The sequence below is a fragment of the Zeus faber genome, assembly GCF_960531495.2.
Source record: "Zeus faber genome assembly, chromosome: 18".
NCBI lineage: Eukaryota > Metazoa > Chordata > Actinopteri > Zeiformes > Zeidae > Zeus > Zeus faber.
The window spans coordinates 18,939,515-18,953,840 of NC_137210.1; the positions used below are offsets into that span (position 1 = coordinate 18,939,515).

The following is a 14,326-nucleotide window of genomic DNA, read 5'->3' on the forward strand; positions in this document are numbered from 1 at the left end:
ATACGTGTCCAGATCAGGGACTGGATCTATCAAAGTGCTGATCTGGGATTGATCATCTATAATTTATTAGGTCCATATATTTTTAAATGACTATGACACCACTGACACTTTCTTTTTGGAAATTGTAACCAGGATCTGCATGAGCACTCACCTGTCAAAATAACCCCCCCCCCCCAAAAAAGACACTTTATGCTGTGTGATGTGTTACACCAGGGCACTGGAAAATGACAAGTACTTTTAATACTTTGAATACATGTCAGAGAAAGCACTGATATACTCTAACTTAAGTACCAATGTCAGTGTGCCACTTTCACTTTCACTATAGAATAATTTGGCGTCAGAGTATTTGTACTTTTACTTTTGAGTGAAATGCCTGAGCACTCAGTCCACCGCTGCTTATTAATCATATCGTGATATTACCATATTGCTCTGGGTCTGGAGGGGGGAGATGGGGAGGCAGGACCGGTGACATCCAGCCCGCAGAGCCAAGGCTGCGCTGCCCTGAGGATTTGATGAAATAACCCCCTGCCTCCCGGAGCCCCCGCAGCCCTGGCCGGACCCGCACCACGACACGCCGTGACACTTCCACACCGCGATGCACTTGTCTTTTCCACGACCGAACGCGGAGTGCCAGGGCCCACACGCACCTCCAAACACATTTACTGATATTTTTTAAGGCAGATTTTATTTAGAGGCGGTGCTTGCTGGCTCCAGAGGAGCGTCGCAACGACACTTTTTTTTCAATCCCAGTTAAAAGAGTTTGACCAGGGGCAGAGTTGGTGCTGGGGGGGTCGCCTAGCATTATATATATTTGTTAGGGGGGGTAATTGCTGCTTTTTTTTTTTCTCCCCAGCATTTTATTTTTCTATTTTTATTTTTTGTTTGTTGTTATTTTTTTTTTATTTTTTATTTTTTTTTTTACTTCCCTGAGTAATCGCCTCCACCACCACCACCAAAAAAACAAAAAAAAAAAAAAAAAAAAAAAAAAATTGACACCATATCGAGATTTCCCCTTTAGAACATGAACAAACTATATGTCGGGAATCTGAGTCCTTCGGTCACCGTGGAGGACTTGAAGCAGCTCTTCGGGGAGAGGAAGCTTCCAGTGGCCGACCAGGTGCTGCTCAAATCCGGCTATGCCTTTGTGGACTTCCCGGACCAGAACTGGGCCATAAAGGCTATAGAGACCCTCTCCGGTGAGTATGGACGCGGGGCTGCGTGGATGATGCTGCGGCGACGACCGCGATCGGACGTGTCGGAACTAGCGATTAAAGTGCGAATCGCGGGGGGAGAAAGGATCCCGGCGATGGTCGGCGCCCGCTGCAGGGTGCAGGTTCCCTTCAGCCCCGGGGAAGGGGGACGGTGCGATCGGTGCCAGAGTTTCGGTAAAAGGGATGAGGCTCCGACAAAACTGCGTGAAATTACACCTCGCGGGGCGAACCGGGGTCGCGGTTTTATAGTGCGCGAAACGCACGAAAAGGCGAACGTATTTTCGTGCGGGGCGTCCGAGCGCACTCCCGCTCGCCCCCGTCGGAATGCACGGGACGGGGATGGGTCTGAGGCGTAATTATTTTTCACTTATTTTTTATCTTGATTTTATTGAAAAGAACGCAGCGACGCGAGCGGGACCAACTTGTCGGAGTCGTGTTCCTGTGCCGTCTGGGCATGTTTTTACGAGGTGTCTTGGCCGTGGGTGCCGGGGGTCCGGAGGAAAGGGCTAATAAACAGGTAGCTGGGGGGGAACGAGGTGAGACTCCCGTTCCGCGCTGCGCCAGGGCCACTTCGCCGCACATGATCCACAGCGGAGAGAGAGAAAGAGAGAGAGAGAGAGAGGGGGAGAGAGAGAGAGGGAGAGAGAGAGAGAGAGAGAGAGGGGGGAAGCGAGGCGCGCCGCGGAAACCCTGCCTCTCGACCCCCGGACCCCCGCGTGCGGCTCCGGACGGCGAGGGGAAACACGTCCCGCCGTCCGCGGCGCCCCGTTACCCCGTTTCTTTATTTTCCGAGGCGGGCGGCAACCCCCCTCCTCCTCCCCGCCGCGTCGGATCTTGCGTTCCTCGCTGAATAAAACGCGCTCGTTTCCAGTGAGGGCTGTGGGAGTGGAAAGCATGGCTGCCCCGTTCCCCCCTCATAGTAGGGAGCTTCTTATCACAGGAGGATTTCCCTGAAATATGACTCACTGGCACCGGGGGATATTTATGATAAAGCCGCACTCCTTTGTCCTTTATGAGGAAATACACACGGTGTGCGGTTGCTTGTTGAACGCGAGCCACCCACTTGTGAAGTGATTGGAAGCGTGTGGGTATAGGCCTTTCAGTCCTGTCAGTGATACTATATGATGTTGTGATATTATACCGCCGTGATGCCACGCTGATCGCCCTTCAGCCTTATCTCGCTGTAATGCTGGAGCTGCTGTTACAATATCAATTTCGCCCCTACAGGTAAAGCTGAATTACACGGAAAGGTGATAGAGGTAGACTACTCTGTTCCCAAAAAACTAAGGTAGGCCTAATGATCCATCTGATTTTATTATTATTATTAATAATAATAATTGAATTATTATTATTATTATTATTAGTGGTGGTAGTAGTAGTAGTAGTAGTAGTATTACTACGCAGCTGTTGTGTTTATTACACATGGTAGACATTTTCCTCCTTGTCATCTTTCTTTGGCGCCTCATTTCATCATACAGTTCATGTTGTTGTTTTTTTTACCGATGTAATCAAATCTCCATTTGAAAGAATTGTAATTATTTCAAATGGTAGTGATTTCACATTTAATTCAATTTACGACCACAGACATCTGAGTGTTGACGAGCACACGGACGCCTAAAAGGCCCGAGACTATAGTGCGTGATTTGCCACCAGACGTATTGCGAGGATGATGATGATGATGATGATGATGCTGATGATGATGATGATGATTATTTTGGTTAAATCGCCGCAGATAACGTGCACAAAGTGAAACGAGTGCGCGTGACCCGGATCAGTTTGCAGGGGGTGTTCGGTACACACCCAGTTCACCACGGCTGCCCACGAACCTTTCGTCGCTGTACGAGGTGCATGCTAATAATCGAGCGCGTCCCTTGTTGCGTGCACACACACACGCGCGTGCGCGTGTGCGTGTGTGTGTGTGTGTGTGTGTGTGCGCGCGCGCGCGGGGGGACGTATAGCGCGGTGTGGCTGAGAAAGGAAGGGAGGCAGAGGTCGTTACATAACGCACGGGTCAACCAGCGTTTCATAATCCAACTTTTATTCTGGCGTGTGCTCGGACTCCGGGCCCCTCGTTTGGGCGGCATTATCATTTGATTTGTATCTTTAAAAAAATTAAAAATAAAAATAATAATAATAATTAAATTGTTCAATTCAATCTTTTTTTTTTTTTTTTTTTTTTCTCCCCTCTTCATTTTTTTTTTAATTTTATTTTTATTTTTAGAAAGTGGCATACGTTCTCCTTTAAAGTCTAGTTTTTCCCCTTTTCACAATAATAATTAGGTTCAGCGGTGGATAGGGTACGTAAATATTCAAAGCCCCTTGTGGACGTCACGTGACCCCGTCACCCTCCTCCTCCTCCCCGTGCACAGATCGACAGCGCACGCTTCAAGCCCACCTCCATAAACGTGTATATACGTGTTTTAAAAAAAAAATATATATATATATGAAAACTCTAACTCAAACGTCCATTACTTCACCTTCACTGTGTTTGAAAACTGCATTTCGTGCGCTCGAATGTGTAGGCTAGAAGTGCCACTCCCCCACTGTAAAGCACGCAGGCCATGGCAGTGTGTTCATCCTCGTAATGGCCGCCATGTTGGCTGCCGCCTCCAGCAGCCGTTAGCATGTGTAGCATGGAGCTCTTTGTTTTGGGCCTTCACGTGTCAGAAAAGCCACAACAATATTTACGCCTTTACACTAAGACTCCCACATTTATTAGCACGGGGGAGGGGGTGGTGGCAGGGGGTGGACGTGTGCCCTGGCTGCAGTTGGACTGAAGCGTTGGTCTCACATCTACATGTTTTAAAGCCGTGGAGAATTAATGGCATTGGGGCTGAAAACAAAACAAAACAAAACCAAAACAAAACAAAACAAAAAAAAACAAAACAAAACAAAAAACAAAGACGTATGCAGGGGTCGCATCTAGAAAGCGCGCTCACCTAGAATGTCCCCACGCGGATTTGGGAAATCATTACATTTTAGCGGATTTACGGCTGTTTGAAGCGCACGTAGTTTTCAAACTAATTTTTGGTGCTTGATTAATTTGTAGCTTCGGGCCTGAGTTATCGCAATAGCTCCAAAAAGCTAAGGCCAGATAGAGTACAAGGTCTGTTTTATATTATTTGTTGTCTGTTGTTTATCTCCTGTTTTTTTGTGTGTGTGTGTGTGTGTGCGTGTGTGTGTGTGTGTGTGTGTCTGTGTTTTTTTAAACCACACATTAAAAGGCTGCCCATGTAGGCCGAGGCAGGCCATTTGTTTGAAATGCAGTGTTAACAGGAATTATTTAACTGCGGCAACAGCCATTTTGGACACTCATCGCTTCAAAATATGGAACATTAAAATACATTATTGAATTTAATGGCTTATGTCTGCCTACTTAAATAAATTATTTTCATTCAGGCCTAAAAGTATTCCCTATTATAAGTGAAAAAAATAATGCAAACTAATATTATGGCTCCAGGGTCGTGTTTTTTTATTTATTTATTATTTTTTCTTTTTAGCTTTAGTGCTCATAATTAGGATGCGGGCGGATTTAGATGACTTAAATGTTGCTTTTGTGTGTTTTTGTTTGTTTGCAAGTCTTCAGCACAATCACCAGCTTTTTTTAAATGTATATCTTAATTTTTCTCCGGCCGGGAACATCTGTCTAAGTTTAGTTTTCATTCCAGATTAGAAGCATATCTGACTTTATTATTATTATTATTATTATTATTATTATTATTATTATTATTATTATTATTATTTTTAATCTTTGATTTGTTTTGATGGTGAGTTTCACTGCAGTGTTTGAACTTGAAGAAATGCTGGCGGGAATTATGGCTTTATTTCTATTTTCTAGATCAAAATGTGATGAGTTGTGATGGTTTCATCGTGCGGTTGTGTCTGATAATGAGCTTAAAGTTCTGAAATGATGCTGGGCCTGTCAGATGGCAGGTTGATGTTATTGGAATAAATATCTGTTGTCACTTTGATGCTTATGATGTCATTTCAATGTTATTCTGGTAACACATACCATACATTCTCCCTTTATAAATAGCAAATAGTTACTTATTTAGTTAATCAGTTAATTAGAATTAATTTAACTTGATTTATGTCATTTTTGGTTTTAATTGTTAAAGATCTTTTAATTTACTGTTTAAACACATGCACAAGAATTAACCACATATTATGAATCATAATTCAACAGCAATTGTATGATATTTCATAATTTAACAATTTCATGAATACATTAGACATTTTAACAGTAGATTTTGTGTTCAGATTTGTGTTGATTTTAAGCATATATTTTTCAGAAAAACATTAAAACCACAAATTTTATGGCATATCATATTTAGCTTTTAAAATTGTCCATGAATGTTGAATAATTGTTGGCTAAATGTATTAATAACTTATGCCATGTTTAGCATCAGATTATTAGCGCAAACGCAATCGTACGCATGAAATTCTGCCTCTGTGAAAGTTATTTGTAGAATGAAAATTACTTACATTTTAATTTGTATAATTTAGAATTTGAATAAAATAGACACTAATTTCCATGCAGACATTTCCTTAGTTACACCGTGAGTATTATCTTACTGTTATTATCATAGTTAATATTAAATTCTTTGGGTTGAACTCACTGTGAGATGGAAGTAATTATTGCTGGCTTAATTGTCATGTTGAATGTTAAAATTGGCATTGTATCCTGGGAACATAAATCCAAATTATCATTACGATGATCTTGTCAGCAATGCAATAAAGCTTTTAAATAACTTGTTTTTAATGCCCCTCTCATATTGGGAATTTGATATTTGATATTTGGATATTTGGTAACGGATATTTGGACAATAACTGAAACTTGGACATTTAATTTTTATTTAGCTTTTATAAATAAGTTTTGTACAAACTGATGTTGCAACCCGCTGCATGAAAGTATTTTAAATGTCATAATTGTGCAAGGGAAAGCACCATAAGAATTGACATTCATAAAGTTTGGTGCTAGGTGTACATGCCACATCATTCAGTTTGACTAAGAGGTTGGAAGAGTTGTTAAGGACTCAAGACTGGAGTGACTGTTGTTTGTACGCCAAGATAGTCCAATAGTTAAATTGTTTGCACGTCATTAATAGTGAGATTGATTTTAACACGTATAATTATCATATATCAAATGATGTCACGATGAAATAATGCTATATTTCTGTGTGGTCACTTGCTTTGCTGTTGTGATTTAACTAGCCCTCCATGACCTTATGAATATGACCTCTACGATCCACTGTCAGTGTACGCACGGCGGACAAATGCGCGTACAACTGTGGGCTGTTGTATGTTTTGCCTATTAACGAAACGCTGTGTCAAACAAAATTGTTTAATTCCCCCTCACAAACCGAGATACGGGCATTAAACATCTGCATTGCAGCGCGGTACGTATGCAGATGCGGGCCGGTGTTTGTCAGTGCCCACTTAGTCACAACAGCGAAATAGGATAGCCATCAGTTGATCCACTCCCAATCCATTAATACTCTCCAGTTGATCCTGGGTGGGGGAGATCCCCATCGTGACTCTGCTCTCGTCCGGCGGGAGAGCAGGTGTCGTGGCACTGCTTGTCTCTCACCCTCCGTCGGCCTCACCCTCGCCCTGCCTCACCCTCGTCTTGCCGCCCCCGCCCGGTCTCCCTCCACCTCTGCGGAAGATGGGGCTGGGTATTGAAATTCAAATACCTCCAGGGAACCCACCGAATTGCGTTAATACTTCTTTGGCATCGAACGTCCTGCGGCGCCCGGTACCAAAATTTCATACCCTAAATAATTTATCATCGGCATAAAAAATAAAACCGGTGTAAAGAAATGTATGTTGTTGGCGACCCGGCATCAAATTGAAGTCATCCCTATCGGTTTTGACTGTTTTTAAATGGTGCCCGGTCCCCGGTAGAAAGTTAGACGGCTCTGTCACGGTGAGAAAACACAAAGAGAGAAGCTCATTGTAAAACTGTGCCTCGGCAGTGTTCATTCTCTGCCCCTGGTGTGCCTCTGGTTTAAGATTCAGCCAAGCCATTGTTTGATATCAAAGGGCGTCGTCTAATTGAATGTATCTCTCCGTCGAAGATAACACCCATAAGAAGTGAATAACACAAAAATGTCTCTTTGAAGGTGGCAGGAGAAATCCTGAAAGTGGTGATGACACGCAATATATTTCAGGTGCAGCGGTGATCTCAATACACTCTCTAACAACATTTATATTTGCGGAGCCATTTATTTCCCTGCAAAGCCGGCGTTGTGCATTTTGTTCTGGCAGTGATAATAGCGTTGCCAGTGCAATGGGGCACATCGCTTTGGGGATCCGCAGGATTGGATGTAAGAGAATTGTAAATTCATTGTGTGCCTATCAGACCTGGTGGATCGCTGTTTAAGCTCTTTGAGTTTGAATCACCTCTCAAAGACGTTTGTTCTGTGTTTATAAGCCAAAACAGCAGAGTGTACTTCACCTCAAGCTGTTTTTCTATATCCATTTAATGAGTGACTAATGTTTTACTGTAAAGCGGTATTTAGATGAGGGAATTAAGCATTCGGCCATAGGAAGGCTCTGCCAGGCATGTTTGGGTTAAAGGGAATTTCTATTTCTTTTCTGTACAGCAAGGTCCTTGCTTTTTTCCAGAACTTGCCTCTTTCCAGAACTGTCACTCCTTCCAGAACTGTGTCTCTTTCCAGAACTGTGACTCTTTACAGAACTGTGACTCTTCCCCACTTGCTCATGCACAGTTAGAGGTGATTTCAACCGAAAGAGAAATGACAGAATTGAAGCAGCAATTATTGATTTTAATAGGAAATGGCAGGTAGCAGGTATGAGTGAGGAGCATCATAGGAAATGTATTGCGGCTTTAAATATGACCTGTCTAATTTTCGATACGATAGGCATACGACCTAATTAACTGTTGCCAAAGAATTCTTTTTTGGTCGGTCGGCCACGCCTTTTTTGGGGTAATTGGCATCGGCTGATCGCTGAGCGCACAAGGCTGATGAGCAAAAAATGTCTGCAGCAGAGGTAGACGGTATAAACGTTTTAGAAAGTACAACCGTATGAATTTTCCCCACGGTATGGATTTTGACTGTAGCCTACCGTGCTAACCGGTATGGCCTTCTAAAGTAGGGATGCACCAATTTATTGGCCAAATGTGGCCGTTCGCCGCGTTCACACAGCACGGGGAGCGAGGGTGAGGCAAGACGGCAAAGCGAAACAAGCGTGATGATATATTGCTGCTTTGGTGATGTACGAAGACGGCAATAAAATATATTAAACTAAATTATTATGTGTCTGGCGTTATTATATATAAGAATTTATACAAGGAATAACCTGGGGCCACAACTTTATCACAGGACCCACCGCACCAGGCGAGACCACTGCGTCCAAATGCTCAATCGGCTTCCCTCCTACAAGCACCAAACAGCCTCCATGCAATCAATAAATAGAAAAAAAAACCTTTTACATCAATCCAGGGTTTTTATTGAAGACATTTAAGTGGGGCATAGAACGGCATCTACCGTGTCCGTCGCTCCTCAGCTGGAGTAGAGTCGGCTCCCCGCTTTCTAGCTACGTAACATCCATCAGTAAGTCCGCCGCCGAGGACGGCAATAAGTTAAAATATTTTAACTGGCACAAAAGGGGGAATAAATAACAACAAATACTTGAAGTCCGTTTTTATTTTCACTTTGTGCAGCTTGCTTGGACATTTGTTTGGTTGGTACATTTTTTATTTAAAATAAGTGCACTGCAGACAGAGTGCAGATCTACTAGAGCAAACAGAGACAATGACATTATTGTTAAATAACCGTTCATTTAAGTTTGGCAATTTTGTCTAATTTCTTATGATTTAATTGTTGTATTTTATTGGATGCAAAAAAACAACAACATGATATCGACATTATATATCGCCATCGGCCGCCCTGCTCTCTAAATATCGGGACTGGCCATTTGAAAAACCCATATCGGTCGACCACAACCTTAAAACCAGCGGAACATTTATTTTAGAAAACATTTTCTGTGATGATAATTTTTAGTTTTGTTTTTTGGACAACTCGTCACTATCATCACAGTAAAGATCACAAACTCTTGAAGCGCAAAGCGCTGACATTTCCATCATTTTTCCGGCTTTGTGTAAGATTTGATGATTTTCTCCCACTCTGGTGTGGTAGTCAGTCATTGATGAATTGCTGGTATTTTAAACAGGCTGTATGTGAGTGCAAAATGAATATTAAATCATTATATTCGGAACTCAAGTTCCTTTTGGGAAAGCAATTTTAAGTGCAACAGCTGCTCTCTAACTGTGTCTCTCTCTCTCGCCTGTCTCGTTCTCACTTCTTGCTCTCTCGCTCTGTTGTCGCAGCCTTTTTTCCTCTGGCTGCCTCCACATATTTGTCGAGGACATTTGTATGCACATATATAGAGAGCAGCTTGCACGTACGTATGCACGCGTTCCGTGAAAAACAAAAAAAGAAAAAAGAGGTTGTGGCAGATCCCAGCAGAAGGCATTGCCACATGCCGGACATGGAGTTTAGTGTTTCCCACTGCTGTAGTCTGCCGACATAGTATTCCCAGTGGGTGTGTCTCTCTAGAAGGATGGGCAGCTGAAGGTGGATACTCAGCCAGTCTCTGAATTCCACATCAACACCACTACGGCCCCACTTCTCCCCCTCCGCGGATGTGGTCATTCTGATGAGTCTCGAACAGGTGAAATGAATATGCCGAGATGTCCTGGCGGATATATCAGGGGGATAACGGGGAATTAACTAACGCCCATATGTCGCTTATACCTCGCGGCCAATTCCACGGCAGCAGGTCAAGTGGCAGGGATCTAGGTGCAGATATGAGATCCATGAGTGGCCTTGACAGGCTCGACAGTGGAGCCCTCGCTCTGTCAGGGAGCCAGTTGTCCTTATGCCGTCCTTATGCTCGGTGACATTGGCTCCGGGCCGAGCGTTAAGAATGCTCGTTGGGCCAACCCGTCCGACAGATGAAATGAGCTTTCTCCTCTTGTGTGTATGTGTGTGCGTGTGTGTGTGTGTGTGTGTGTGTGTATGTGTGTGTGTTTGTTTATTTTTTATTTTTTTCCTTCTCCCAAACCCTCACCACAGTCATCTTTCAAGGGACAGTCATTTACATTACAGTACATCTTAGGTTACAAGCACAGCCGACGGAACTGCAAATGCGACCGCTTTTTGGTCTCTTCTTGGCTGCCCCATTTTTCCCTCGTGTGAATGTGTTTTTGATGCTGATGCTGATGCTACAGATTTTTATAGTATTCAATAAAATGTCATAAGCGCCAACTTTAGATAAATATGTATGTTTGCACATCTGAGAGAGCGAGCGAGAGAGAGAGAGAGAGAGAGGGAGAGAGAAACAAACAGTTGCAACCGTTCCAGGTTAGATTCTCTGGGTTGCCATGGGAACCATATTGGAGTGTCTTTCTTAGTTATGTGAGGTGAGCTGAGAGCGAATTTCTGAATGTGAACGGGCATCTCTTTGAGGAACGGGTCAACGTAAGCATAGCCGCACAATGGGTAGTCACCCCTTTCATACGCAACATTTAGAGAAAATAATCAGAGTCCTTTTGTTTACCCCCGTCCCCGGCTTCTCTTTACAACTCATTATTATTATGTCTTTTGATGGTGTTTTCACAATCGTGTGATTATAGTGTAAGGTTGTTGTGAACTATTGCGACCCTGTAATTTCCATCCATTCCCAGCGGGGCAGGTTTTACCCACCAGGAGCTGCAAGCTTCGGTCTCTGATTCTCTGCTATCACAATGCATCACCCCGTGCTCTGTGAAGTAGAGTGCTCGCAATGCGACTTTTCGGGTCGAAGCCAACTTTTGTTGGCCCATGAAACTGTTTGAGTTGAGAATTTGAGCATTGCATCGGCTACTTTAATTTTTTTCATAGAGGGTGGATGGAGCTCCAAAACGGATTATCAAGAAATATATAAAGTTATATTTCAAACCCATTGAACTAAATTTGAGATTTTTAAAACACATCCATCAAATATCAACACATCACTCTTAGAAATGTCCCGTGACAACATTTTTACATCAAGTGACGCCGGGTCGGGATTGCGACGCCAAGGTTGAGAATCTCTGCGGCCAGTTGTCCTGAATATGAAATGTCTCTGTGAACGCAACACCGTCTCACCACTGAGAATATTTTTACTTTCGTTCTTCCTTTGACACATGAATGGCAGGAAAACTGCTGAGTGGGCTCCGCGTCCATGTCACAGCTCCAACCCTTGCGTGACCTCTATTATTCATAAACCCACTCAGAGCCACCATTTCCATTCTCCTCCATATGTATGGAATGGAAAAAGCAGGGAAAATCCCCTGCAGAACAAATCGGCTACAGTAGGGTCTATGCGGCGGATCCCTCCAACACAGGCCACAGCACAGTTTCACCATTGTTTTCCCTTCTGTTTGATTCCACTTTTTCGACGGGAAGAGGAAGACCTTGAGTGGACTTCCCAGTCAAAGAGATGGTGTGTCTACACATGGTTGTGTGTGTGTGTGTGTGTGTGTGTGTGTGTGTGTGTGTGAGTGTCGGTGTGCATGTTTTCGATGCATGTGTGCATAAATACGCACAATGCTTTACCAGTGTTTCATTGTCTTTCTATCTGTTTCCTGGTCCCTGCATGGGACTGGATGAGCACCGCTGATAGAGGGCAGTGTTTCTACCCCTTCGGGCCATGGCTCTGCTGCAGGCACAGACACATAAAGCTTCAGGTGGCAGCAGCAAGCGCAACTCCACCTTATTTTTAAGGTTGAAATGAATGCAAATAATGCGATTCGTTTGTCCCATGTATCTTCCATTCTTCTGTTTCATGGCGTTGTCTCTTTTTGATTACCCCAGCGGTCTCTTCTGTTATCATACAGCACTTCCCTGTCATCGTTCTTGTTCCTAGTCAGTGAGATCATTAAAAAAATTAATCATTCTGTGAGAACCCTCCTGTGTGCTAGTTAGTTGCTGAGAAATATTGTATATTCCCCCAGCCTACAGTGTGGGATGCGCCTTTTTTCCCACCCTATTGCAATCGATATCATCTGTAGTAAACAGAAAAGGCATCTGCTAGTGCATAATTTATCTTAATCTTGGACCTGTCTCTTAATTTGTGGTGTGCTACTGGAGAGCGTTTGTATTGTATTGTATTGCATTGTATTTCATTCTGTTCTGTAGCATTTCTCTGTATGAATTTCTTGGAATCGGGCTCAGTCCGGTCTCTGAAAAGGCTTTTTCTCAGAGTTTTTGTGCAGTATTTGGCAGCTGGGAGCTGCCATAAGGGCTGTTGTTGCAAACAGCTGTACTTGGCCCCGGTTGTAATTTTACCGGGCCCAGAGTCCTGCGGTGCGGCCGGCAGGTGCCAAACGAACAGAGTGGGTGCACCCCAAACCCAGCCACCCAGCCCCCGCACCCGCCAAAATACCTAGGAGAGAGAGAGAGAGAGAGAGAGAGAGATAGAGAGAGAGAGAGAGAGAGAGAGAGAGAGAGAGAAAGAGAGAGAATGCAGCAGCAGCAGCAGCCTGCTTAGCATATACAGTACTGCTGAGTCTCAGCGCTTCCACAGAAAGAGAGAAACTCCCACGGGAGCCGCTGGAGTTTATCACACCAAACACAGGGCTGCGCGGAGCAGAATGTGCACCTGCCGTCCGCTCCTCGGCACAGGAAGGATGGACGGCCGGAGCCACGGGCTGGTCTTTGGAGTGCGGCGTAAAGATTTGCTGTCTCGTTGACCCGCCGTCGTATTTTCCAGAGAGCGATAGCCGCGCTGGAAGCCTTTTCGGAGGAAGGTTCAATCTGTGTTATTCCCACGGGCTGTTTCCTGTGGATTCTCCTCCTCTATGTGGAGTGACTGTTCGGGTTGCATAGCTGTTGCAAGAGTGTACTCCTCTCGAGCTGGGAGGCAAAGCAGCGATGTTATCGTGGTGTGTGTGTGTGTGTGTGTGTGTGTGCGTGTGTGCGTGTGTGCGTGTGTGTGTGTGTGTGTGTGTGTGGGTGTGTGTGTTGTGATGAAACTACGATACTGTCATATATAGTGACACACACATTTGGCGGTCTGAATTAATGATGATAGAGATTTGACCTGAAATGAGGTCTCAAATCTTCCACTGGATTTTATTAGATTTCATTTGATTTATTAGTTACAGTGAGATACAATACTTCTCATCACCCCATAGATCAGTGTAATGAACCTCAGTTTGCCTCTTGAACACACAGATTTTTAATTAAATTGGCGGGTGGAAAACTTACACACACAAATTCACAAAAATCGAAACATAACTTAACAAAATTTGTGTAATAATAAATTTGAAGATACAGAATAATTCTTTTCGTATTTATTATCCCGGCTGTTTACTCATCAGACAAACATGATGCTGGTGACGCTGTCAAAACCCTGTCAAATTGATGGGATAATTCAGTATTTTGTCCTGTGTTTGCCCTGCATAATATTAATATTTAAAATGTAGTACTGAGTTTTAGAGTCCTCGAGTGCCTACATAGCTTTGACTCATCACAAATCAAAGACAGATTCAACTGTGTGCAAATGGCGCATGAACTACAAAAACAAAACAGAACATGTTTACACGCTGCAAATGGCGATCAAGTTGAAACAAGGCCTAAAATGTGAGCAAGGCCAATCCAGGAGGTTGTTAAATATTTGATGGTGGAGCAGCCATGCAGCAGGTTGGGTTTTTTTTTCTTTGTTTGTTGTTTTATTTTTCTTCAACTAAGTACAACCACGGAGAACACAACGCACCAGTCTCCAGTCTCGCTTCGCGCCGCAAGCCATCTCACCGGCGCAGAGACTTGTGAATAAGTGGTGAATTGAATTCCGCGAGACGCAGCGTTGCACAATGATTTCAATTCACCTCCTTCCTCCCTCCTTCGCTCGACTGCAGCACTTGCAGCCTCCCTCCTCGTCCATCAGCCTCCCTCCACCTCCCTAAGCCTCCCTCAGCCTCCCTCAGCCTCCCTCAGCCTCCCTCCACCTCCCTCAGCCTCCCTCAGCCTCCCTTTGCCTCTCTCAGCCTCCCTCCTCCTCTGTGTGTGCTTGCTGTCAGCGTGCCACCAAACCTAGATTGCGTGTGTGTTTTCTCTCTCTCA

General features: G+C 44.0%; 1 protein-coding gene across 2 annotated transcripts in view; it reads left to right on the forward strand.

Moving 5' to 3' along the window:
- Window positions 1-994: 994 nt before the first annotated feature.
- Window positions 995-14,326, forward strand: part of igf2bp2a (insulin-like growth factor 2 mRNA binding protein 2a) — a 49,476-nt gene continuing 36,144 nt past the window's right edge. For both annotated transcript variants that reach the window (XM_080019452.1, XM_080019453.1), the window contains exons 1-2: window positions 995-1,196; window positions 2,439-2,499. In XM_080019452.1, coding sequence (XP_079875578.1) covers window positions 1,022-1,196; window positions 2,439-2,499 — 236 coding nt within the window. In that variant the 5' untranslated portion in view covers window positions 995-1,021. The remainder of the gene's footprint in view (window positions 1,197-2,438; window positions 2,500-14,326) is intronic.